The sequence below is a fragment of the Grampus griseus genome (assembly GCF_964374135.1).
Source record: "Grampus griseus genome assembly, chromosome: 13".
In the NCBI taxonomy this organism is placed as follows: Eukaryota; Metazoa; Chordata; class Mammalia; order Artiodactyla; family Delphinidae; genus Grampus; species Grampus griseus.
Window position 1 is genome coordinate 69,609,609 of NC_139007.1, and position 27,226 is coordinate 69,636,834.

The window sequence follows — 27,226 nt, forward strand, 5'->3', positions numbered from 1 at the left end:
GGGAGTGCGGAGTCTTACCCACTGGACCACCAGGGAAGTCCCTGTCTGCCTATTTTCTAATCACCTAATAAGGGGTTAATATCTAAACCCCTGATAAGGGGTTAGTATCTAAAATATATAAATAGCACATACAACTAAATATCAAAAAAACAAACAACTGAATCAAAAAATGGGCAGAATACCTGAAAAGACATTTTCCCAAAGAAGACATAGAGATGGCTATGAAAAGGCACATGAAAAGATGTTCAACACTGCTAATTATTTAAGAAATGCAAATCATAACAATAATGAGGTATCACCTCACACATGTCAGAATGGCTATCATCAAAAAGTTTACAAATAACAAGTGTTGGGGATAATGTGGAGAAAAGGGAACCCTTGCATACTGTTGTTGGGAATGTAAATTGGTGCAGCTACTAAGGAAAACAGTATGGAGGTTCCTCAAAAAACTAAATATAAACTACCATATGACCCAGCAATTCCAGTCCTGGGTATATAGCTGGAAAAAAAATGAAAACACTAGTTCAAAAAGATACATGAACCCCAATGTTCATAGCAGCACTATTTACAATAGCCAAGACATGGAAACAACCCAAGTGCCCATCAACAGATGACTGGATAAAGAAGTTGTATATATTTACAATGGAATATTATTCAGCCATAAGCAAAAAATGAAATTCTGCCATTTGCAGCAACATGGATGGACCCAGAATATTATGCTTAGTGAACAGGTCAGAAAGAGAAAGACAAATATATCACTTATATGTGGAATCTAAAAAATAAAACAAATAAATGTATGTGTAAAACAGAAACAGACTCACAGATGTAGAAAACAAAATAGTTGTTACCAAAGGGGAAAGGGAAGCAGGGAGGGACAAATTAAGGGTATGGAATTAAAAGATACAAACTACTATGTATAAAATAGATAAGCAGCAAGGATATATTGTATAGCAGTGGGAATTATAGCTATTATCATATAATAACTTATGATGGAGTATAACCTGCAAAAACACTGAATCACTATGCTGTATACCTGAAACTAATATAATAAAGCAACTATACTTCAATTAAAAAAAGAGAGACTGTCCTTTCCCCATTGTCTAATCTTGGTTCCTTTTTGGTAAATTAACTGACCATATATGGGTGGCTTTATTTCTGGGTTCTCTCTATTCTGTCCCATTGATCTATGTGTATGCTTTTATGTCAATACCATACTGTTTTAATTGCTATAGCTTTACAATATAGTTTGAAATCAGGGTGCATAATGCCTGCAGCTTTGTTCTTAATCTTAAGATTGCTTTGGCTATTCAGGATGTTTTCTAGTTCCATACAAATCTTTGGATTGTTTATTCTATTTCTGTGAAAAATACCATTGGAATTTTAATAGGGATTACATTGAACCTGTATATTGTTTTGGGTAGTGTGGACATTTTAACAATATTAATTCTTCCAGTTCATGAGTGTGAGAAATAAAATTCCTGTTGTTTAAGCCAGTCTGTGGCATTTTGTTATAGAAACCATAAAAGACTAATACAAAAAGGATTTAAAAATTGTTCCTCTTTCAACTTTTCAAGACAAGAAAAATCATGTTATTTGCAAGTAACAGAAGTACTGAAAAATTTTATTCTTATAAGTTACCATTAGGAAAAAGGAAAATTCTTCACTTTCGTCCATTTAACTGAAATATTTAACTGACTCTTGAAACTATTTTAAGAAATATCAATTAGATGGAGCATGAAGTCTGAAAAAAAATTCTTTTATAGACAGAATGAAAAAATAATAATTACCTCTTCCTCAAGTCTGCCATCTCTCAGGGTAGGAGGTATCCCTGGGTGCTTGGCTATCAACAATTCCATCAGGTTATGGGTAGCATGAAGTCTCTGTAAAACACACAAAAGGCAACAATTATGACAGCCAATGCAGTGAACTCTAAGGGGAGAACCTACTATTATTAAGGCATACAGAACACTAACACCACATTTAAGATTTAATCACCGAATTCTTTTCCTTTAAAACAATTTGAATACCAACTTTCTCTGAGTCAGTTTTATAGTAATTATCTTAACTCATAATGACATAAATTTCTAATTAAAAAGATACAGTTTCATGAAACATGTTTATGTATTTAACAGAGTATGTAATATAGGTATATTTCTTCTCTTATACATGCACTTGTCTATATGGGGAAATATGAGTATGCCAAGTAAGTCCAGTAAAGTAGAAAGGTTGACTGCACAGACTAGATTCCTCTTCTCCTGGGAAATGAGTCTGGATGAGCCTAGCAATTATATTATGATAAAAACAAAGATAATGAAATACTTTAGAAAACAGGGCTGTGACCTGGATCTGTTGAACTTAAGGGCTGAAAAGCAGAGGAGCTAGAGGTGAAGATGGTGTAGAATAAAGGAGAAAACTCCATCTTAAATTTCTGTATTAAATATAAGCCAGGCATCTCACTGTGGTATTGAGTCTGCGACTGGTTTGACGCTCCCTCTGGAGTAAAGGGCTATGAGAAAAAATAAAGTGAATGTAGTTTCTATCTAATTTGAGTCTTTATTTGAGAAGACAACTAAAGGCTAAAGGATGATGGGAAAGGAGACTTTCTGGTAAGGTCTGATTTGGTGTCAGTGATTTGAGACTATAAGGGTTTACTCTGTTTGGCCGTGGTACAGATCTTTGTAGAGTTAATCTTTGAAGAACTACCTCAAATGTCTTAGGTCTTTTAATCATGCTTTCATAGATAACATAATCAGTAACACTATCAGATTTCTTTTTTTTTTTTTTGCGGTACGCGGGCTCTGTTGTGGCCTCTCCTGTTGCGGAGCACAGGCTCCGCACACGCAGGCTCAGCGGCCATGGCTCATGGGCCCAGCCGCTCCGCGGCACGTGGGATCCTCCCAGACCGGGCACGAACCCGTGTCCCATGCATCGGCAGGCGGACTCTCAACCACTGCGCCACCAGGGAAGCCCAACACTATCAGATTTAATAGCAAAAACAAAAGTATAAATACCATGAAAGAAAAAATGGTAGAAACTCGGCTCCACTTCTCTGTGTGCACTTGTGGAAGAGGACTTCTGCTGCTTTCTGCACAAGGTGGTGGACTGAAATGGGAGGAATACTTGTCTCTCTCCATTCCCTTACACATGCCTTACACATGCCCAACAGAGCAGGGTGGCTAATCTGACTTGATAGAGCAAGACATTTGATGGACCATGCTTTATCAGCAGCTGGGGTTACTGTGACTCAAAAGCAAGAACCAGGCTGATTGACAGCTTACTCTTCACTCTTGAACTCAGGCATACTGGACCTACCTGTCCTACTTTTGTTTCCTTTATTCAGGAGCACGATATCTTTGTACTTCCTCCTTCTCGCATGTGGTAAATACATTTGCTAAAAGGTCCATGACCTTCTGTAATCCTTATCCAGGCAAAATATAAGTAGACTGGTATTTAATTTTCTCTCTTCTTCCCTCTCCCCCCATACACTCCTCCTAATACCTGCTCAGGCACAGGTGAACATGTAGGTCCCAAGGTTTAGATTCTGAATGGTAAAAAAGAAGCCTCACCTGGGACTCAAGCCTAAACTTACCAAGATTTAAAAAAGTATCCTTATTTACCATTTAGCTAGAGAGCCTTGTCTATATGATCCACTGGATTGAACCAGAAAGAGGAAGATATTTCACACTTAAGTAAGTGTTATAATTCAAATATCCAAGTCTCCTTAAAAGACCTCCAAAAATTAAATTAGAAGATCATTGGATAGTTTTTATTATCACTTAGTTTCATTTTTGAGTTTAACTCAATTTCTCTTCTTTTTGGTGAATACCATGTGAATAAATATGTTGATGTTAATATGTGAAGTGATAAAACTGACCCCATTCTTTGAAATACAAATATTTTGAGCTGCTTTTCTCATGTAGCTTAGGCTTATCTAGTCAGCCTTGTGGCCAATACTGACCTGAGCAGACAGAATAGTGACTTTAAAACTTTCGTGTATATACAAATCACCTTGGGTGCTTATTAAAAGAACATGATTTCCAAGCTTCATCCCCAGTGATTATGACTTAGTCCATTTGTTACTTTGTCCTCTTAAATATTCAGAAAAATTATTTTATAAAAAACAAATATTTTGAAACTTTTTACTTACTTGCAGTGAATCAGTTTTGAGCTTTCCCTTGTGTTCCTCAGATGAACGCAGCACTTCTCTGTACAGTTCTGCTGCCAAGGCATACTCACCTGAATAATCAAAATATATTTAAAGCATAAGAAAATCATGTATTTAGTTCCCAATGTCATCTAGTTATCTATAATCTAAAAACACCTACTGTAAAAATATAGCAATGATTACAATTCACTAATTTAATTTTTAAGAAAAGGAATTTAATGTGGTATTAATATGACTGCCCCAGTAAAAAAAAACTAGTAACAGCACCTTTTTTTCATTGTTGTTGGTTAATTTCACAGACTAGAACACCAATCAAACACAATGTTTTATAATTATACTGAAAAACAAACTCTGAATTAACTTTTAATTTAAACAAGCGGTTTTCTTCTTGTTAAAGTTACTGACTACCAATCAGTAGTCATTAGGATGTTTGAAATTAAGGACAAATTTGGGGTACTTACATGTATTTATAGACAAATATTCAAAATACTATGGCCAACCTACACATAATTCTCAGAAAAATAATGCACTGTTCTTGATAGGAATCGTTCTTATTGGTATTTGGCCAGAATGATTTACAGTCAATAACTACATTTCAAAAGCTTAGGAATTCTTTCTATTTCTATCACTATTAGTCTGAGATTTATGCTGTTTTTTATTATACATAGTTAGCACCTTATTCAAATAAAGTAATTAAAAAAGTATCAAAGCACAGGTTGGCAAACTACGGCCCATGGGTCTTATCTGACTGCATTTTTGTAGGGTCTACAAGCTAAGAATTTTCTTTTACATTTTTAATAGCTGAAAAAATTAATAATAATAACTTGTGACATGTGAAAATTACATGATATTAAATTTCAGGGTCCACGAATAAAGGTTTATTGGAAGTCAGCCATGCTGACTTATTTATGTACTGTCTGTGGCTACTTCTGCATTACAATAGCAGGGCTGAATAGCTGCCACAGATCTTACGGTTCACAAAACCTAAAGTATTTATTACCTGGTTCTTTCAGAAAAAGTTTGATGAGACTTCACTGAAGAAGAGATGAAACATTTTTAATGGCTTTGAGTAATGGAACCTATGTTATTTGCTGCCTGGGGAAAAACTCAAAATTGTTAATTGATACATACAATTAAAATAAAAATCTAACAGTGGCAAAATCATGGAATACAAGAGGAAAAAAAGGTAAAGAGATGTTCTGGTTTTAGTTTGCTGAGGAAAAAAGGCTTTTTCCTGATCATCACATACACTTGCATTTTAATTTTTTTTAACTTTAAACTAGTTTCATTAATATCATGGATTTAGAACTTTGTTCATGGCCATAATGAGTTTTCCATATATATAACTTTATAAATTTGTTCATGGCCATAATGAGTTTTCCATATATACACCTTTGTAAATTTTGTTGTTGGTTCTCTCTCTCTCTTTGTTAAAGTTGATTTTATATATGTAAATTTTATTGTGGTAAAATACACATAAAATAAAACTTACAATTTCAACCATTTTTAGAAGAGTGCAGTTCAGTAGCATTAAGTATATTCGTTCATATTGTTGTGCAAAACATTTGCTTTTATACCACTGCTTTATACCTAATTCTACCAGTTATCTAAGCTTTCTAAAGCACGTTTTCACAGTACTTTACAGTCATCCAATTTCTATTCACTTTAATAAAGGAGAAGATTATTTTTGCAATAATAAAATTGCATTACAATGTAGGAGTAACATAATTATCTTCACACAATGAACTCTCTTTAGTTTTGAAGACTTTTCTAAAGCTTTTCAAAAGACATATGGATTCTATTAATATTTATACTATCATTTATAGAGAACAATTCATTTAATGATTTTCCCCTCATAATTATTATACCTTTTAAAGAAGGTACAATTACTAGACTATAATAATAACAGTTGAAACTGAACTAGTCGTTATAATGTTTTCAATGCTTAGTAAAAAAAAAAAAGGACGTTTTCTGGGGAAGACATAAAAATATGCATATTCAATAAGCTATACAAGTTTAAGCCAAATATGGAAATACCGGTTCTTTGCCACTTGATGGCACTAACATTTCCAGGTAAACAAATTGTACTGGTTCTATATTGCCAAACTAATTTTCTCCAAAAAAACACCTGTAGAAATGAAAAATGTATGTGATGATCAGGAAAAAAGTTTTCTTTCTCAGAAAACTGAACCTAAAACACTTCTATACCATATGTGTGTGTGTGTGTGTGTGTGTGTGTGTGTGTGTGTGTATTTCATGTATACATTGTACAAAATTGAAATGATACCATGTTTTTAATACCATAATCAGTGAGGAACATAGAATATACATTGTATATAATATATATATATTTGTATACAATATAAACAAACCCTTTTAGAGTCTGATATTAAGTTTAGATTTCTTTTACAAGTCAGATCTTTACTATCTGATCTCTAATATTAGAATAGTTTAAATTATGTAAGTTAAATATGTAATGTTACCTTTAAAAATGTGTATTGTTTAACATACTACTATGAGTTAAACCATGGAAACTAAAAGTAGTTAATCCTCCACAATTAAGTTCATAATTACATTTAAATGAATAGACATACCATTTATTAATGGACTTTCTAATAGGAATTTCTCTGAACAATTAGCAATAGTTTCCATCCATAGATAAATAAATACAGTGGGAAGGAATACAGTGGAAACTACCTGAAAAGAGCAGTGATGCACCTCCTGTTACACCATAGCACGGTATTTTGCCACTTAGGAGCCAACTACATGCTGATCCTGCTGTTACAGTGTTTGGAAATGATCAGATGAATAACCTTTTCCCCCAATTCCCATATTATGCGTAACTTTACCACAGGGAAAAAGAGACAACAAATCTGATAAGGAGACTAGAAAAAAGGCCAAGTGAAGAAATTCATTTACTGTCTTAAGCTTCTGAGTCATAACAACATAAAATAAAATGAGGAATGCAGTTTTAGAATTAAGATGGGAAATCTGAAATTTATTTTTATTATTGTGACCATCTGCAAGTAACATTATTACTCCATTTCAGAATTTTTTTTTTTTTTTTGGCAGTACGCGGGCCTCTCACTGTTGCGGCCTCTCCCGTTGTGGGGCACAGGCTCCGGACGTGCAGGCTCAGCGGCCATGGCTCACGGGCCCAGCCGCTCCGCGGCATGTGGGATCTTCCCGGACTGGGGCATGAACCCGTGTCCCCTGCATCGGCAGGCGGACTCTCAACCACTGCGCCACCGGAGAAGCCCAAATTGAACTTTTGGAATATGGATAACTAATTGTTCCAGTACCATTTACTGAAAACACTAAGCTTTCTCCACTGAAATGCCTTTGCGTCTTTGTTGAAAAATCAACTGATCATAAATAAGTGGGACTAGTTCTGGACTCTATTTTGTTCCATTCGTCTACTTGCCTATCTTTATGCCAGTATTATACTGTCTTGATTATTATAGCTTTAAAATAAGCGTTGATTCAGGTAAATCTTCCAACTATTTTGTTCTTTTCCAAACTTGTTTTGACTATTCTAGGTGAATTTTAGAATCAGCTTGTCAACTTCCATAAACAGCCTGCTAAAATTTTTGTTTGGGAAAATTGTGATTGCATTGACTCTGTATATCAATTTGAGATGAATCAGCATCTTAATAATATTAAGTCTTCTGATCCATGAACACGGTATAACTAGGTATTCTTTAATTTCTGTTAGCAATATTTGTACTTTTCAATGTTTCTGTGATTTTTGTATGGGTCCCGTACATATTTTTTCCAACTTGATGTCAAAGTATTTCATATTTTTTTGATACTACTATGAATGGCATTGTTATAATTTATTGTTCATTCCCAGTATATAGGAATATAATACATTTTTATATATTCATCTTGTCTTATGCAACCTTGTGAAACTCATTTATTTGCTCTAGTAGTTTTCCTACATAGACAATCACATTGCAGCAAATAAAGATAATTTTATTTTTTTCCTATTCAATCTGATTAACTGTTTGTCTTCCTCTATTAAGAATTTAAGGCCCACAAGATCAGAGACTACTTTATCTTACTGTATTATTTTTAGTACCTAGATCATACCCAGCACACAGCAGACATTCTAATATTTGTTGGGAGAATGAATTTATAAACAGTATTACTTTGTAAATCAATATTCACTTGAATGTGTCAAATTTTAACCATTCTTCTACTTCTAGGCATTTTGGTTGTTTCAGCTGTTCACTACTATAGACTAAAATCCATAATTTATTGCCAAATCTTTGTTCACATTATAATTTCCCTAAAAAAACTTCTAAAAGTGGAAATGTTTGGTGAAAGCGTATGTAAACTTTGAAGGTTTTTGAAGTGTTCTGTGTAACTGCTCTTCATTAAGCTGAACCTATTTAAATTCCGAATAGTACCGTGTGAAAGTGTCTTTCTTGGGAAACTTTGATTTCTACCATAACTAGTCTTCCTCATTAAGTGTTTAGAAGAATCAGAGATAACAAAGCAATCACCTTCTACCTTTAATGATGTGGATGCCTGCTAAGCCATTGAGGGCACAAACTAGCTGCCGATGTGCTTCTTCACATTCAGTTCCACATTTCTTCTGCAGAGATGTCAGCAGTTCCTCCATTGTCATGGTGCTAAAAGAAAAGGGAGATTGTTCAGGACTAGAAAGAATCCTAAGTTAGAGTATTATATTACATAAGGTCAAGAGCACCAGACTCTTACAGTCTTTGTGATCTTCAGTATCTTTCTGTTTACCCCCATTTTCACCATTATCACTTTTAGCTTGATTACCTCTTACTATTCTAGCAAGCATTCTTCTGATCCCATCATTCTTTAACTTTCTCTCATTTCAGTCAATGAAGACCAGAACTAGGAAAATCTTCCTAAAGTACAAAGTACACATGATACACTTGGAACAGTATGGGTGTGCGAATGTAACACTGAATCTGTATCCTAGCACTAAACTTAATTAACCTCTAAGAGCCTGACTTTTTTTAATCTGTAAAGAAAATGAATACTCTCCAAGGATCAGCTCAAATGCCATTTCCACCAGAAGGCTGTCTAACATTAACTACTTTATATAGAAATTACTGTCATACTCTAATTGTCCACAGCAATTCATATATACCTCTTGTGAAATACATCATGTTTGCCTTACATAATAGAGATCTATAATCTTTGTCAGCTCCTTTATTTGTCCATAAACTGCTTAAAGGCAAGGACAAAAGTCAAATTCCTCTTTATGTTTCTTATAGCACCTGAAAGGGTATCTTTTTAATATCAAGTGCTAAAAAAAAAGGCCAGTTCTTAAGTCACAGTCTGATGAACAAAAAAGTTTCTGGGACAATAGAGTATTGTGGGCATAAATAACCTTAATGTATTAGAAAGGAATAATCAAAGAATATAGCTAACACGACTATAAAGAAAATATTTAATGGTAATCTAATTCATCTAATTCCCCGATGTGGGAACCAAAAAATATAATGCAAAAAGAACAAAAGCCTTTCATATCTGGGGTGCAGCAGAAAACAACCCCACCCCCAAAAAAACAACAAAACCCTACAACAGTTCTAATTTTAAAGAAATGTTCAAAACAATGAAAATAATTTTGATGTGATTCTCTTTCACAAAGGGGGTTCCATATCAAAGAAAAGTCACCACACTGCTAAAAATAGCTGACAACTCAGTTATAATACCCTGAACGAAACTGTGGGCTAGGAAGCTAATTGCTTAAATATTGTCTATTACTACTGTATTATCAATTGGAGTATAAGAAAATTGGTAATAAAACCTTTTCTGGAGTGGCAAGAACTCCCCACGAACAGCCTGTGGGTGGCAGCAGGCCTGCCTGAGCCTCAGCAATGGATATAGGATGGAGGTGACAGTCCTTCTGTCCAGGCTGCTGAGCTTCAAAGCCCAGTCAGAAATCTTCCTGAGTTTTACTACTGCATCCTGGCAGCACACTTCATGTTGACGGTGATAGAAATGTCTTTCCACTGGAGAAAAGTGGAGCCAGTGGATTTCTTCTGTCTGAGGGGGTATCTGGATCTATACAGAGGAGAAAAAAGAAGATTTCACCTGGAAATTTAACTTTCTACCAAAATTCTGCTTTTCTTCTTTTTTTTTTTTTCCTAATACCCTTAATCAATAAAAACTTATCCTACTGACTTGGTCAATCACATCTTTCTTTGCAGACCTCCACAGTATCTTGGCAATAAAGCTGTAGAGGAGCTGAGGATTCTTCTTGCAGTAAGGGCGATAGAGAAGTCGAACCCACCAGTGTTTGACACAGTAAGGTTCAATACCAAGAAAGACCACTAACCCAAAAAGATCTGAAAAGAAAGAAAAAAAGCACATTGAGAATACAGACGGTGCCCAACTTACAATGGTTCGACTTACAATTTTTTGACTTTACCATGGTGCAAAAGCGAACATTGTTAATTAATAAATCATCAAATCTGATTTATCTCTATCAGTCTAGCATAGTGGATCTCAACTGAGGTGGAGGTGGAGGGGTGCGATTTTGCCCACTGGAGACATTTGGCCGTGTCTGGAGACATTTGTGGGTGTCACAATTGCAAGAATGCTACCAGCATCTAGAGGGTAAAAGCTCAATATCCAAAATGCCCAGAACAGCTCCCCCCAAAAATGAACTATCTGTCCCTAAACGTCAATGGGGCTAAGGTGAAGAAACCCTGGTCTAACACAAAAAGAAAACAAATGAGACTTCTACTTCCAAATACAACATAGTAAGTCACGTCAGGCTAACATTCCCACTGCAACAACTACAAAAAGAACAGATATATTACAAGAGTCATAGTGTTAAAGATATCAGCGAATCATGGAAGCAAAGATGAAAGATAAACTAAATTTCTAGAAATTTGGGAAAGGCTATTTTTTAAGGTAACTTGGGCATGAGAAAACTTTTGGGGGTGATTATGTTGACTGCGGAAATAAACTCACAGGTAAATACATATGTCAAAAATTTATAAATTTTACATTTTAAATATTTACAGTTTCATTATATGTCATTTATACCTCAATAAAGGTGTTAAAAAAATTAATAAAAAATTTGTTGAATGGTGACAAGTGTTCAAAACACCTACCAACATCTTATTCAACCAAAATAAACTAACTACCCAGGGAACTGAGGAATTATTGCTTATACTTTTCAATATTAAAATCAGAAAAAAGTAACTTTGATAGTCATTTTCTTTTTTCTATACCTTCTCAGCTAACTTTTGAGCTGAGTGATATCTTATAAACACCTAAATATCATAATTGGGCAGTTTCCAATGTAACAGCAGACCACTAAATTTGGCCTTTTAATTAGACTGATATTATTCTATAAATATGTTTCGCAATGTAACTTACTAAAATTACACAGGTATTTTAATATATACCTAAAATCTTCCTAAAAAACTCTTTCCCCCTAAAAATAATCATCAAAAAAAATTGTTTTTCACATCATTGTAATGGATGGACGTTGATATTTTTATTTTAGCAGAATGATAAGTTATTCTGCTAGAAACAAACAATATATGAAAATTTGAATTTTCAGAATGATAAATTTTGAGGATGAATATTTGCCACAGGACTCCAAAAATATTTATATTTTATAATTAACTGCATTTTAATGACAGCTTTTCAGGAAATTTATTATGTAAAACAACATTTACTTAAATCTTTAGTTTTAAATATTTGCAACTTGAACAAAAGTCTTAAAAATGCAGTCTATGTTCTATGGAAAAAATAAGTTATATGAATGAGATTAATGTAGAAGCATGAGTTATACTGTGTGAGCGGGAGGTCCTTATTTTTATAGACACAGCCAAGTGAAATTAATTCCTTTTTCCTCTCTCTCTGGCTCTTTCCCTCTTTCTTTCTTGTCAGGTTCTTCCTGTTTTCTACTCACCATTTGGAACTTTGAGTTCAATTCAGACCTATGTCTACACTGTTCAAGCACGCACAGTAACTGCTCAAATTAGGACAATGGGACTACTCACCATATACCTATCCTCATATATGCAAACAAATATCGCTTGATTCCATTTAAAAAGGTTAAGTGTTTGAAACTATTAGGAGTCAAATATAAATACATATATAATCACTTAAGTAAGGATTTCGGCAAAAGTTAAACATAAAATACTTCTTGTTCAAAAAAATTAAGCTTTTCAAATATATGCAATATGTGAGAAAACCATACATTACCCTCCAATCCTCTCTGTACTGGAGTGCCACTGATGCACCAGCGGTTAATCCCACTTAAGCGCTGAGCCATTTCTGCAGCCTGATGGGAGAGAAATATTAAATAAAAAAGAAAAGAAAAAAGACACAGGAAAAACTCAAAAGTCAGGAATATGTTTACTTATGAAAATAGCCCATGTCAAGCTACGTTTCAGGTCAGATGCATCTGCGCTTATTGAACACTTATCACACTCAATATTGAATGTCATATTCAACGGGCTATCTTCTAGTGCAGTGGTTCTCATTAGCAGGAGGCTGTCATGTGTCCTTCCAAAGAGGAAAGGTAGTTCAAGTATGTGTAGAATGAAAATACCCACTGAATGACTGATACATTCCCTCGACCACCCCTTTCTCCAGATGTGAACCACTATGCTAATAGACATGATTTATAAATTCAATTCAGGTTATAGACTGGCCAAAGACAGAATAAAGACATACAACGAAGTCTGAATAAAAATTCTGTCCTCTAAAGTAGTATTTTTCTATTACCATTTGGTCTCTCTGATCAAAAAACTGCCAAAGTTATCAGAGGCTATATGATGAGCCTTCCACATAGCAGAAGTGCTTATAAAAGTCCCTAAATACTTTGATCTGCATCACACAAAAACTGCCATCTTATTCAAATATACATGTGCATTGCATTTAGAGCAATGATTCACAGATTACCAAACTAATTCCTAAGGATTATATAGTTCATACACAGAGAAAAGCAAATGTTGAGTGTTTAAAGGCAAACTTTTGGCCAATGTCAATGCTGTGGGTTAACTACACTTAAACTATTACATTTTCTATGGACAGTTTCCTCCAATCCCTTTCCCTTTTCTCTTCCCCAGCCCTCAGAAGGTTCTGCAGAAATTCTCACTTTTACAGTAGGACATTCAACCATCTGAGCTTCATCAAGGCAAATTCTCCACCACTCCACAGCTACAAGGGGGCTCGGAATGGCCATATAGCGCTTCTGGTTCCTTAAGCGACGCCCATCCTCACTATTGCTGTGTGGGATATCTACATAGTTTAGTTCTGAACGAAGGACATCATAAGTAATGATGACTATATCCTGTTCTGCCAAAAAATGAGGCTGTAAAAAACCATCTTTCTTCACTCCTTGATATACCTAGGAAATAATCAGCATAGATATAGTTATTGCAGAAAGGCACATCAAAGATACTGAAACAGTCATTTATTTATACACTTACTGAGCCCTTTCTATTTGTTTAGAACCAAACGTGCTATAAGATACATCCTATACCTGTCTAGAGAAAGATGCATTTTAGTGTGTAAGACTAATAAGTAATGTGAGTGCAACAGTAAATGTGAAGGCTCACAGTGGAGAGACCAATTCTATGGCTAAGAAAGTAAATTCAGAGAGAAATTCAAATTTGCGGTAGATCTTGAAGTACATTGAGGAGTCCTCACAGGTGGAGAAAAAGGGAAAAGGACTTACAGGTAGGTGGGTAGATGGAATAGCTTGTACAAAAGTACAGTGGTGTGAAAAAGTAGAACAATAAGCGCTATTATTTACTGAATGCCTTTTATATTTCAGACACCATGCAAAGTTTTATCTGCTACTTTCAACAACAATCCGGTTAGTTGTTATTATTTCGATCCCACACATAAGAAACATGTAGTGACTTGCTCCAAACTGGTAGAGTCAAGATTCAAACCAAGGTTTGCCTACCCTACAGAACAGAGCTCCTCAATGGCAAAGATGGCCTTTTACATATTACTGTACTCTCCATGCCTATCATAGTGGCTGAAATCCAGAAAACATACATAACATTTGTGTGGAAAGAAGAACAAAGAGAGTAAAGAAAACTAACAGTAGTGAACAACAACATTAAATGACCACTTACTATGTGCCAGCACTTTATCAAATCATTTAATCTTCACAAAAAGTCTGTGAGGGGGTACTACTTTCAGAACTTAGCACAATTCCTGGCACATAATAGGTACTCAATAAATATCTGTTGAATGAGTAAATCCTTATTTTACAGATGGGGTAACTGAGGCTTCAGAGGAAGATTCTGGAGCTAAAAGTTGAAAGATCATACAAGTTCATACTATTACACAATGCTGCCTTTGAATTGCATTTCTCTCAGAGTATAAACGCTTATACAAAGACTTTTTCATTTATACGATCAAGATTTTTTTCAAAAGCTTTCATCTTTCCATCCAAAGTGCTTTAACTTCTGATGTCAGAAAAGAATAAACAGTCTATGGTTCTATTTCTTATTCTCAATTTCCTCTTCAAGTTCTGATTTAATATTATTATTATCTCATTAAGTTAATTTTGGGGATAAAAAACAAAGTGACAAAGATTATAAAAATTATCATGGGGCTTCCCTGGTGGCGCAGTGGTTTAGAGTCTGCCTGCTGATGCAGGAGACATGGGTTCGTGCCCCAGTCCGGGAGGATCCCACATGCCGCGGAGCGGCTGTGCCCGTGAGCCATGGCCGCTGGGCCTGCACGTCCGGAGCCTGTGCTCCGCAACGGGAGAAGCCACAACAGTGAGAGGCCCGCATACCTCAAAAAAAAAAAAAAAAAAAAAAATCATGGAGTGAAAATTTACATTTTCCTATCCCTTTAAAGAGTCCAAACTACCTTACCAAGACCCGAAGAGATGATGACCTCACATGTCTATTGATTTCATCCACCCACTGATGACAGATGGAACTAGGGGAGATGATCAGTGTTGCTCTTGTTGATACTGGCTCCATCGCAACAAGGCAGTGGGGGCAGTAGAAAGGTTTAATCTTCAGATTCTTCTCTTCATAATTCACACATTTTGCATGCTGCCACAAGTGGCATTTCAGGCACTGAACACGAGGCTTACGGTCTACCTGGTCAACTTCACCACATATGCACTCAAAGTGATAATCGGAGGAATTATAGGGACCCATGATATTAGAATGTGGCATGTCATCACCAACAGGATTTAGAGATTCAGCTTGGTCCTTTGCTGCATGTTTTTGCTTGACTTCAAAGACACATGTACTTTCAGATGTGGTAACATCAGTAACTGCAGAGTCACCGGTAGCTGGACAGCGATCCTGTGAGTTGAGATTGATGTTAAGCTGACTTTTTTCCTTTTTTGTGGATGGAACAACAGGCTTTTTCCTCAATTTACTACGATTTCTCCTGGCCTTATAGTAATAATAGTAAGGATCATCATCATCATCAGAGGTGTTTGATGGCAAGTATTCGGAATCTGTGTCCTTGCTCCCTGGTTTTCTGGATTCTTTCTGAATTTTCCTTGGACTCCCCACAACCTATGAAAAATATTATTTATTTAATTTATTTCAACAGAGTGACATATCTGAAATTAAATGCCCAACTTCATGTGCTTTACATAAAAATCTAGTAGCCAGTCTTTGTTACCCCTTCCCTGAGGAGAATCACTCTTGATCAGTGGCTTTCAAGTTGCTCTAAGAACTCCCCTCCCTGATTTCCCCTCCAAAAGCAAAAGAAAGCTCTATTGCTATATCATTAAGATTTGGAGTGAACAAAAGTTAGAAAGATAAAGGGAGCTACTAATTTTGGCATCAACTTCTTATAATTTACAATCTGCCTAAATCAATAAAAAACGGGTAGTTTATAATATATAAATATACAAACTAGGGCAATTATACAAATACCAAGTATTAAAATACAGCATTTAAACAAAGTGAAAATTAATCTACTAGTTACTGCAATTAGCAAATAAGTTCCTTCTTTCTTTCTCCTTTCTAACTGTGTACCCTCCTGCAATTATTTATTGAATGCCAATTCTGTGCCAGGCATCATGTTAGATGCTGGGGATATATATATGAGGAATATTTAGCTCCTGGTCTCAAAGGGGTCTGTTGAAAAAGACAGAACAGTAAAAAATAAAATGACGCCATAGGAATGCATAAGAGGGTTATATAACCCAGAGGGGCTGCGATGGGGAGGTAGGTGCCAGCAATAGCTTCCTAGAAGTGATGTCACAGTCAAGGTTGAACAGAGGAATGAATGACATTAACATGGAATGACTGGCATTAACTGAAGGAGATTTTCTTTTTTGGGTAGCAGAAGGATTATTAAAAGCACAGAAGTTCATTGCAGTCTTCTAACCTAGCTGGGGAGAAACTGGTGGAGACTCCCTGCTCTAGGAAATGAACTTTTTGGTCTGCCATTTCTTTCACAGTAGCTAAGCTGGTAACTCTACATTCTAAATTGTTGTCATTAGTCTTTTCTTGATTTATGTTTGCCAATTTGTAACTATTTTCTTAAAAGCAAACTGAACTTATTGGCCACAAAGCAGCAGTTTTATTAAAAAAAATAAACATTTTATAAGGTGATGACATGGGAAAAATAAAAACTTATATAAAAGATTCATTGTATATAAAGAGCTATGCAAATGTAAGGTATCAATATTTTTATAAAGTATGGAACATGCTTTTTAAACTGCTGACAACATGAGGGTAAGAAAAGTTATCTTAAATTATAATATGCTTAACAAACTAATTTTATAATTCACTCAATAAATATTTACTGAGTACCTGACATATGTCACGCACTCTTCTCCAGGCTTAATGGTGACCAAAATAAAGTTGCTACTCTGATGGAACTTATATTCAGGAAGTAGAAAACATATGCCTCAGCCGTAAGCATTTTTCCTAATGTTTGTTTTTTTATCATCAGACTGTAAGAGCTTCAGACAGGTGGGGTCTGTCAACTTATTCTGTAAAGCATCACATAAAGCTACTTAATAAATGCTCTGTTACCTGCTTTTTTGTTTTATCATGTATATCCTCTTCCTTGTAATTCTTTCCCAGTGTAAAAGTACCAGAAAAACCGTGGCCTTTGATCTGTTTCACAAGACCTTCAAAAATTAAACATTTCAGCATCCTTTTCAGAAGACTCCTGTTCCGTTGAACATCATATCTATATATAGAACTGACATACTTGTAGATGGAAAGAATGGAAACTCCTTTTTTTCCATTCATTTCTTTAACAGCTGTCAGGATCATCACACGTGTAGCTAAATGCAAAAGGATATGCTAACTCAGTCAAGACAATTAAAATGAAAAGAAAACTCAGTTAATCTTAATGTGTACCGAGGACCAAGTTAAGAAGAAAATAAATCAAAGATTTATTAAAGATATGTTGTCTGTACATCATCATTTTGAAGAATATGTAATAAAAATTTATCTCAGTAATTAAGAAATAAATTACTGTAATGGAATAATTTAAGGAAGAATTACATTAATTTGCTAATCTTACAAATCAACTATCATTTAAAACCACATATTAAAAAAAAAACTTCTCACAGTTATTTACATAAATGCTACCATTAGCAAGGGAAACATTCATTTGCTAGCAGAATCTGAAGTAGCTACTCTTTATCAAAGCCTGATTTAAACTGTAAGCTAAAGAAATTTAAATGTTACAAATTAAGCAAAAAAACTGTCTGGACCAAGTCAAACCAAAGAATAAATGTTTATTTTTGTTAAGATAATATGCCTTGTAATTGAACTTTTATGCAAAGTATAAATAACTGTAGAAACAATTATTCATAACAATTACAAGATATCTCTATATAATAAGAACCAGAACAAAGATCACTGTAAAAAGGTGTTACCTTTAAGAGATTTCATACTTACGGGGGCACTGAACTTTTTCTTTTGGTTCAAATTCCATATTCTGGGTTTCTGTGTTTTTTACATTTCCTCCAGAATTATGTGATGGAATGAAATAATTCACCACTTTTCCCTGATATAAACAACATTAAGTAGTCACACAGTGTTTTGCTTTCAGTATTCTGAGTTGCTTAATAAGACAAACCCTCCTTCTATTAAGAAGATGCAAAAGAGTTATAATAAATTATGAAAGAAAGGGCTAAATATGTTATGCACACATATAAACCTTATTTTTTATTTCAGAGTTTACAGCTAGCCATCACTTTTTAAAATTGTACATGTTATCTTAAATTACCTAAATTTTAAGTGTGAAACTTCTGAAATTAACTTTTCAAGTCTTGTTTAAAATAGTAATAACCCACTGAATTTGTAATAATACTCAAAATAACTTAAAATTAACACAGCTAATGAACAGAAAATATCCAAAGGAAGTTACCGATAGTTAAAACTGAATACTCCAACTCATTTTCTACAAAGGAAATAGACATTCCCTACTCTAACCCTTACTCAAATCTGAAAGGCTAATTTTGCAAACTTTACACTATTAAAAGATCACATAACCACTAAGGTTGTGAGCATGGTGGGCCCTACAGGTAATTACAGTTATGCCTTTAACTAGTGGCCTCATTTCGGCAGGATTAAATGGGCTGATTTCAGATTCCATTATTGGAAAATATGAACTGTGAGCTATATTTGCCTCACTGAAGTTTTTTCTTTTTCTTATAAACTCTAAAATTTGCATTTTTAAACACAATTGTATTTTGGAATAAAGACTCAGAGTTTGTTTCATCTAGCAATCTAATTACTAAGCTGTTTATCCTGTAACAAAGTTCTAATTATTGATATTTGACTCTAAGATTTACATATCTGAGATTTGCACAGTTTTTGAAAAATAACTCTCAAAAATATTTAGCAGTAATACGGAGACGTGAAGTAGTGACAAAACATTTGAGGAAGTAATAAAACTTTCCTAAGGGAATTTCTCTGCCAGCTAGAAGGAAGCTTGGTAAGTGACAGCATGTCGCCTTCCTAGTTGGTCAATATCACTTTAAAAAAACCCCTCCAGGTCACAAACATCCCATTTTCTGTGCCTACTTGAAGTTAACTAACAACTAATATAAATCATTAATTGCAGAGTAAACTGAAAGTGTTGACTTAAGTGCCAAGCAAATGTTCGATATATGATGCTTTTGGAGAACATATGTCCCCGCTTTCCCAAGCCCTATAGTACTCCTACTACCTCAGGAAGAGTGAGAGCATCTTGTTTGACATCTTGTCGAGTATGTGTCAGAATCAGAGCCAAAACCTCTACTGTCTTTCCCAGACCCATCTCATCTGCTAAGATTCCACCAAGCAACTGTGGCCCAGCATTTGGGTACTCACGGATGATGCTAAGGAAAAGACAAGAAAAACACATCATAGGAATACAAATAAAAATTACACTGTTCCTAAAGAGAACTGGGAGAAATGCATAGAAGGCTAAGCTTTTAAAAATTATATTTTAGGTTGCAACAATTATAATCCCTAGATCATGAATATAAGAACTGTGATCAAAAAACTGCCTGAGCTGACAACTAAAGTCTGCAGAAACAGAATTGGTACTGTCATCATTTTTCTCTTCTATAAATAAAAGGAAGCATGTCTGCCTTCTTTCTGTGACCTTTATGAATCTGTGAATAAAAAATTAAGAATGGCAATAACTACTGATTCACTAGTCATATTTAATGATTCCTAAAACTCTTTTGTAATAGAAATTAACAAATTTAATGAACTGGCCCATAATAAGATGACATTTTTACCTAAAATTATCATCTCTTTAAATATCAATAACTATGCATATTAAGTCTATTATACTGCATTTATCTACTGAAAAATTACAAGTGCTATTAATTCTATGTCTATCTATAAAAATGTCTAATGAGACCTGGACTTAGTATTCCTTCTTGAGGTACTGCTGAGGCTGAAGACTTACGCTACCAATCTCATACAGGTTTTTGTAATATTTATTTTTACTATCGTTTTGCCTTACCAGCCTGTATATGGATTGTAGTAGAGTTTCAAACCCTCAGATGTAACAATTTCTCGCCATAGGAAGTGCAGGGCATTTTCTAAAGAAAAATATAATCATAAGAACAAGTTTGTTTGTTTTCCTTTCTGCCAGATAATCACATTAAAATAAAAGTAAGTTAACAGTCAGGACACCCTGGAAAGGCACATACACATGGGAAAAAGGCTAGGACTCGTCTCATTCTTTTCTTCAGATATTATTCGTTAGCTTTCTTTGCTTTGGGCACCAATATGTTCCATATAAACAAGTGATAAGACAGAAAAAGTTTAGCAAATTACAGAGGATTAACAGGAAAAGAAAACTAATACATATAACCAAGTCTTACCCAATAAAGGAAAGTAGCTTATCTTTTATAAATCCTTCAAGAAGTTACCTGATGTCTTTAAATAACTCAACAGATATACGATACTGGACTAATACATTAACGTAAATCAGACCTAACCTTTTATATGGGTCTGAGTCAGAGGAAAGGCTTAACTGAGGAAATAATATCTAAAACTATAACACTGAAGTACTGAGTTTATTTCAGCCAGAATCGTCCACTAACCCTTCCCTTAATATTTTAAGTTGTTCAAACCAACTGCTAAGTAGGAAGTATGGCTCCACTCACCAGTGAAATGGTAAGTCACTTTTTGTTACTTTCTTTAGGGATTAATAGATGAAGTAGGAATACAGACATATAGGTTTTATAAAATGAAAAAAATTAAAAGATAAAAAGCTTTAATTTATGGGAACCAAGGGAACAGAAAAACTACTAAATGATACATGGGATTTAATCAACAAAATCCAGCCTGTGGACAAAAAACAATGAATCACTGACACATGCAGCACGGATGAACCTCGAAAACATTATGTTGAAAGAGGCCAACTCCTTCCATCCGAGTGTACACATTTTATCATTCCGTTTGTTTCAAAAACAGGCAAAACTGGGCTTCCCTGGTGGCGCAGTGGTTGAGAGTCCGCCTGCCGATGCAGGGGACACGGGTTCGTGCCCCGGTACGGGAAGATCCCACATGCTGCGGAGCGGCTGCGCCCGTGAGCCATGGCCGTTGAGCCTGCGCGTCCGGAGCCTGTCGCTCCACAACAGGAGAGGCCACAACAGTGAGAGGCCCGCGTACCGCAAAAAAAAAAAACCCAAAAAAAACAAAAACAAAAACAAAAAAAACAGGCAAAACTAATTTACGGTTATAGTGGTTGCCTCCCGAAGGGGTTGCAGTAGGAGAACTGACTGGGCAATTATAGAACTTGCTGGGGTGATGGAAATACTTTGTCAGCCCTGTATGATAGAAATATTAAAAGAAACAGGTAAAATTAATTTTAATAGTTGTTTTCATTTAGCCCAATATAATCAAAATATTATCATTTCAATATGCAATCAATATAAAAATTAGTAGTGAGATATTTCACATTCTTTTTTTGGTACTATTTGAAATCTAGTATATATTTTAAACCTATTGCACATAATTTGGACAACCACATTTCAAGTCTCAAGAGGCATGTGCGGCCAGTGGCTACATTTGAAAAAGTCTGGTTCTATGTCTTAACTGAGTTGCTGGTTTCACAGATGCATAGATTCATCAAAACTTATCAAACTGTGCCCTTAAGGTCTGTGCATTTTACTGTATGTAAGTTACACCTTAATCAAATTCCTTAGTTGAAAAAAATTATTTCATTTTGGAGAAAAAATAATCCAGTCTGTGGTAAACTCTACAGAGCTAACCATTCCTTAAACAAATATACGAAAAAAATACGAGAGGGGAGATAGAACCTATGGACTAAAAGAAACTTAAGAGACAGCAACTAATTCCAATATATGGATGTTATTTGGTTTCAGATTTGAACAAACTATAAGAAGGAGAAATAGAGAGAAGGGAGGGAAGGAAGGGAGAGAGATTTGGTGATATTAAGGAATTATTGGGTTTTAAAATGCATTATACATATATTTATATCTGTTTAAAAGATCCTTTATCTTTTAATGAAATAAACCGAAATATTAACAGAAGAAATGATACAATATGTGGGATTATTATTTCAAAATAATTCAAAATATTGGGGGAGGAGGAGGAAGAAGAAATAATATTGGCTATGAATGGATATTTCCAAAATAAAAAGTTAAAAAAATAAAGTTTGTTGGATAAAAAAGTGGGAGAAATAAGAGCTATTCATCACTGATTAAAATAAATCTATACAGGAAGAGTGAGAAATAGTTAACACTTTACTTCCTAGAGTCATGTAAAAATCTCATCTTGTGCCCATGCCTTTAAAGACAATGATAAAGAAGTGGCACAAATGACTCCTATAAATCTACTACTTTTTCGAAAACACTTATTAGATGGTGTTTCATTTTATTATTTATTTTGTGGAGTAAAGAAAATAAATGCAAACCTAGGAAAATTAGGTTAGTCACACATTGTCTCCCACTTTTGTAAATTTGCTTTCTGTCCCTAACATTCATGATTAAATTGTAAAGCCTTTTACATGTATTAGGAAGATTCCATCTGGTCAGGTTACAAAAGCAATTCTTAGTTGGAAAGGCATATAAAAAATTTCTTGGTTTTTAAAAATTCCAATCAAGGCAGCCTTTACTTTGGCTGAAAAAATCAGTTTGAACTTTTATGGATGAGGGAACTCATATATGAATTTCTCTAGATTTCAGTTTTGAAGGATTTCTTAGAAAATAATTTTGTTCATAGTAGCACCCATTCTATCCTATGTTTTCAATATGATTTGTTTACTGATCGATTTCCCCCTACCCTCTCTCTCATATAATCCCTCTGATCAATTTGCCTTTCTTTAAGCATCTTATACTTGCCACTAGCAGGGGTGCTTTTGAAATGCTCTTGTTGTAGCATCCAATTTACAGCCTCTCTTTGGTATGGTCTCAACACAGGAGTCAGTGCAGGATGCTGGACATCCACTTGGATGCATGGAGTTTCTTGTTGATGTGTTTTCTTCACAAAGTGATAGAGTTCATCAATGTCCTGTCCCTCTGGCTCACTCTCTGAATCTTCCTCATCCTCTTCCAACACATCTGTATATCCAAGAACAAATGTACTCAAAAACAATCCCATCCACATTTATAACTATAAGCAATTCTTATTTCAAGAACATACCATGCATTCTTCCACTTCTGGGGCCTTTCTTAGTATGTTTTTTGACTGATCAAAAATTTATCCATCCATCCTTCAAGAAAATTCAACTGATACTTTTTCCACGACATTTTCTTTTGTTTTCCCTGGTCAGAATTAATATTCTCTTCTGTGTTCATGCAATACTCTTATACTTTGGATATAGTAATATATTGCAATCTGTCTGGTAATACAATCATTTGTGTGTATTCATCCCTTCCCCACTGAACTGTAATGCTCTTTGAGAGCAAAGGCTGTCTTTTGTTTTTATAGTTCCTCAGAGCAGCTAGCACGTGCCTTGCGCGTTGTAGATGTTTAATAAACATCTGAGGAACTGAATGTGAATATCTTTTGCAGTTTGTAAAAGGATAATTTATTTCACTTTTACATCTTAACATAAAAAAAATCCATACGCAATTTTTCTATGTCTAATAAGACAAGGATTCCCATTCTATTTCTTATGCTAAAAAGGATAGGTATTTGGTAGCAGCACCAGCAGCCAATCAGAAGATTAAGGGCTTAAGCCATCAACACAAATTCGTAAGAATTTCAGACTCATTTGTTGGGCACAATTGCCCTGTGGAAGAAGATTCATGCCTACAACATGAAAAAAAAAATTCAAACTCTTGAACAAACTTACAAACCCTATTAACTAAAGCTAATGATTTATTAGTGAAAGGTTTCAAATAGGCCTACACACATTTATAGAACAGGCCTCATATGCCCTAAAATAAAAACTGTACCATAAAATAATTTACTATTTTCAATAAAAATTATGTCATATTAAGATTTTCAAAAGTTTACAATTAATGTGTGGTTATATGCTTAGTTATTTCAGACTGTTAGTATAGGTGTATACTCCAGTATTAGTAACTAAATTTGAAGTTTTCCTTTAAAATCCTTGAAGTTTTCCTTTGAAAAGTTCAAATTTTATTATTTTTAAAAGGCAGAATAATGGAATTCTTATAACTTTAAAAATTCTAGGTGTACTTAAAAGCATTCCTTCCAATTTTAAGTCTTTAACATGCAAAATGATTTACTATTATTAGTTATCATGAAGCTTTGCAAAGAATGTACTGCAGAAACAATTCAATAACCAAGCTCAGAAACGGATTTCCCAAATATTCCAGTATAAAAATGTTCTATAATTTGCACCTGAAATAAGGCTGACCCACCATGAGCAGGACTTGGAGAATTTGAGCCGTTTTTCCAGTAGTGTTGATGGGCTGCATCAAGCCATCCACACTCTCCCTTGGGAACCAATGGCAGACAACTCTGAAACTGCAGTCCTGACCAACGATACAACGTCTTGCCAAGAAACAGTAGCAAAGTTAACTGGTCTTTATGGGAAGCAGGCTCTTGAGATTATTTGTCAGACTGCAAAGGAGAGGTGGAATAAAGGCCAGCCAAGAATCTCTGGCCATGACAAAATAAAAAAGCACAGGAATAATGCAAAAATTCCAATCAGCTCAGATCCCTTTAAATTCTGCCTATTGACTCCATAAACATTTCTTGAGTAACTACTATAAGCTAAGCACATTATTAAGCAAATAAAGACAAAAATTATAGAAGTAGGGGTATTTCGGATAAGTATAATTTTGTCATATAGCAATTTTATGAAGGTTTAATTTTTACTATGGTTTTAGTAGCTGTTTTTCTGGCTGTTATGTATAGGATTTGGGGGAAAACCCACAGCTCTTCAGTAGTAGCAATTTTAAAGTTTACTTTAAATATTACCTGGAATAATAAAATTGTATAACTTTTCCATCACTCTCTTCATGAGTTGATTGAACTTTTTCATTCTTGAGTTTGCATCACTCAGAAAATCTAGTTTTGCTAGGCCACCTTCCAAAAGATAAATTCCAACCTACATAGAATTAATCAACATAAAAATAGTTTTGATTGTACTATACCATTTTTGAGGATATAAGAAAAACATTTTTTAACATCATCATTTTTAAAGGTATTCACAGTATTTACCCCACAAGCACTAAATATATACCTACCAAATCTCCCTTAGATGTTTTCACTTTCAATAACAAATTCATTCTACAAATGCAGTACCTAGTATGTGTGATGCACCATTTAAGTAGCTAGAAAAAAAATATTTCCTTAACTGAAACTGAACCTGGGAGACTGTGATGAGAACACCAATTCTACCAACCAAGTCAATGATTTCCCAACTGGATGATCATCAGAATATCAATGAAGCTGGTTAAAAATGCAGATTCCCCCAGAAGATTCTGATGCACATGACAGGATTCTTAAGCACAGTTAGGTTTGGGAATCCCTATTACTATATCAAACACTAAAATGTATAGGAAAACAGACCTTGATTAAGGTTATGTAGCTTGAGTCTAGTGAAACAATGTAGTATGAAGTTTTGTAGTCAAAATACTTGAATTTTAATACTGGCATTGATATTTAAGAGCTAAATAAACAAACAAAATAATTGATTTATTCTGACCCCAATAGAGAGAAACCTATATGAGATAGCCCACTTAGTACAATTTTAAAACTTCCTAATGGTAGATAATCAATAAATACAGTTTCCTTCATTTTCCTGTATTATCCTGAGCTTGATTCCCTAATCACTGAGATTCTCATACTTTTTCACTAAAGAACAAGAATCAACCAGCATTATACAGGAATAAGTGGCAAAGATTATTCTTCACTACTTATATTCTGCTTTGTACCTAGAGATGGCTTGCTATAGCAGCAATAAGTGTTTAAAAGTTTATAAAAATTGGGATTAGGGAAGACAGAACAGATCAAGATTTGGTGTGTGGGTGGGAGAAGTAGACAGAACACAGGCATACAATCCATGAATTCTTACATACTTGTTATCCCTGAGCCACAATTTTTGGCACTCACTATCAGCAAAGAGAGGGAATGCTTGGTTGTACAGTTAGACTGCAGGGAAGAATTAATTACAATCCAATGCTTCTAAATTTTCTCCTTTCCTTCTGTCAATTCTGAAACTATAAATAGGGCTATCAATATAATTGATTTTTAATGTGAGAAATGTATAACACAGCTTTCAACTGAACAGAGGTGAATTTAACATTTTAGAATTTCTTTTCAAGTTCTAGCATGAAGGTATATAAACCTGCTTCATAGTTGACAAAGTACATTTACTTACATTACCTCACCTGATTCTCAACACAACTGTATGAGGTAAAAAGAATGAGTACTATTTACATTTCGTACAAAAAGAAGCTGAAATTAGGGCCTTTAAATGATTCACAAAAAGTTACTTGGCTAGTGAATAGCAGAGCCTGAAATGAATGGTAAATTTATTCATTCATTTACTGAAAATCTGTTTAGTACATGGTATTTTACTGGGCTGTGAAGATAAAAAACTTCATAGTCTAGTGAGGGGGAAAGATATAAAATATAAGTACACTACAAGTGACCAAGGCAAAAATAAGCATATGTGTTAGATATTATGGGGGAAGAGCATGTAACACCATCCATGGAGTTTAAGAAAGCATCTCCTTAGGTGAAGTAAACTCTGAGCTGAACATTAAGCGACGACCAGGAGTTTGGAGGGATGAGGAAGGCACAACCCAGGCAGAGGGAAGTGTGAGAGCAAAAGCAGAGATGCAAAAAGGCAGCAGGGTATCTGCAGGAAACAAATTAATTTGCACTTTCTGGGACAAACTAAAAAGCAGAGTGATTAAGAGTTGAGGCTGGAGAAGGAGACAAAGGCCTATCAAAGGAGAGACTTACATGCCAGATTATCATTAATTCTAGAGGCAGTAAATAGACTAGAATTCCATTTGCATTCATAGCATACCAGCCCAGAGACAAAGGAAATGAAGGAGTTGAAAAGGCAGTAATTAAAGGATTGCTACAGGAAGAGAAAGAGATAATGAGGACCAAAACAAGTCACTGAGAGTAGATCTGGAAAGGGCAAATCAGGAAGATCCTGAAAAAAGAACAGCCTGAAAAT

General features: G+C 34.7%; 1 protein-coding gene across 1 annotated transcript in view; it reads right to left on the minus strand.

Moving 5' to 3' along the window:
- SHPRH (SNF2 histone linker PHD RING helicase) overlaps nucleotides 1-27,226 on the minus strand; it is an 81,287-nt gene that overhangs the window by 43,328 nt on the left and 10,733 nt on the right. Inside the window, exons 3-16 of the mRNA XM_082669071.1 lie at nucleotides 25,009-25,138; nucleotides 22,956-23,174; nucleotides 20,105-20,183; nucleotides 19,316-19,466; nucleotides 18,040-18,148; nucleotides 17,161-17,417; nucleotides 15,022-15,684; nucleotides 13,278-13,529; nucleotides 12,380-12,458; nucleotides 10,337-10,500; nucleotides 9,960-10,216; nucleotides 8,681-8,802; nucleotides 4,148-4,236; nucleotides 1,788-1,880 (exon numbers count right to left, since the gene is read on the minus strand). Of these exons, the coding sequence (XP_082525197.1) occupies nucleotides 1,788-1,880; nucleotides 4,148-4,236; nucleotides 8,681-8,802; nucleotides 9,960-10,216; nucleotides 10,337-10,500; nucleotides 12,380-12,458; nucleotides 13,278-13,529; nucleotides 15,022-15,684; nucleotides 17,161-17,417; nucleotides 18,040-18,148; nucleotides 19,316-19,466; nucleotides 20,105-20,183; nucleotides 22,956-23,174; nucleotides 25,009-25,138 (2,664 nt within the window). The remainder of the gene's footprint in view (nucleotides 1-1,787; nucleotides 1,881-4,147; nucleotides 4,237-8,680; nucleotides 8,803-9,959; nucleotides 10,217-10,336; nucleotides 10,501-12,379; nucleotides 12,459-13,277; nucleotides 13,530-15,021; nucleotides 15,685-17,160; nucleotides 17,418-18,039; nucleotides 18,149-19,315; nucleotides 19,467-20,104; nucleotides 20,184-22,955; nucleotides 23,175-25,008; nucleotides 25,139-27,226) is intronic.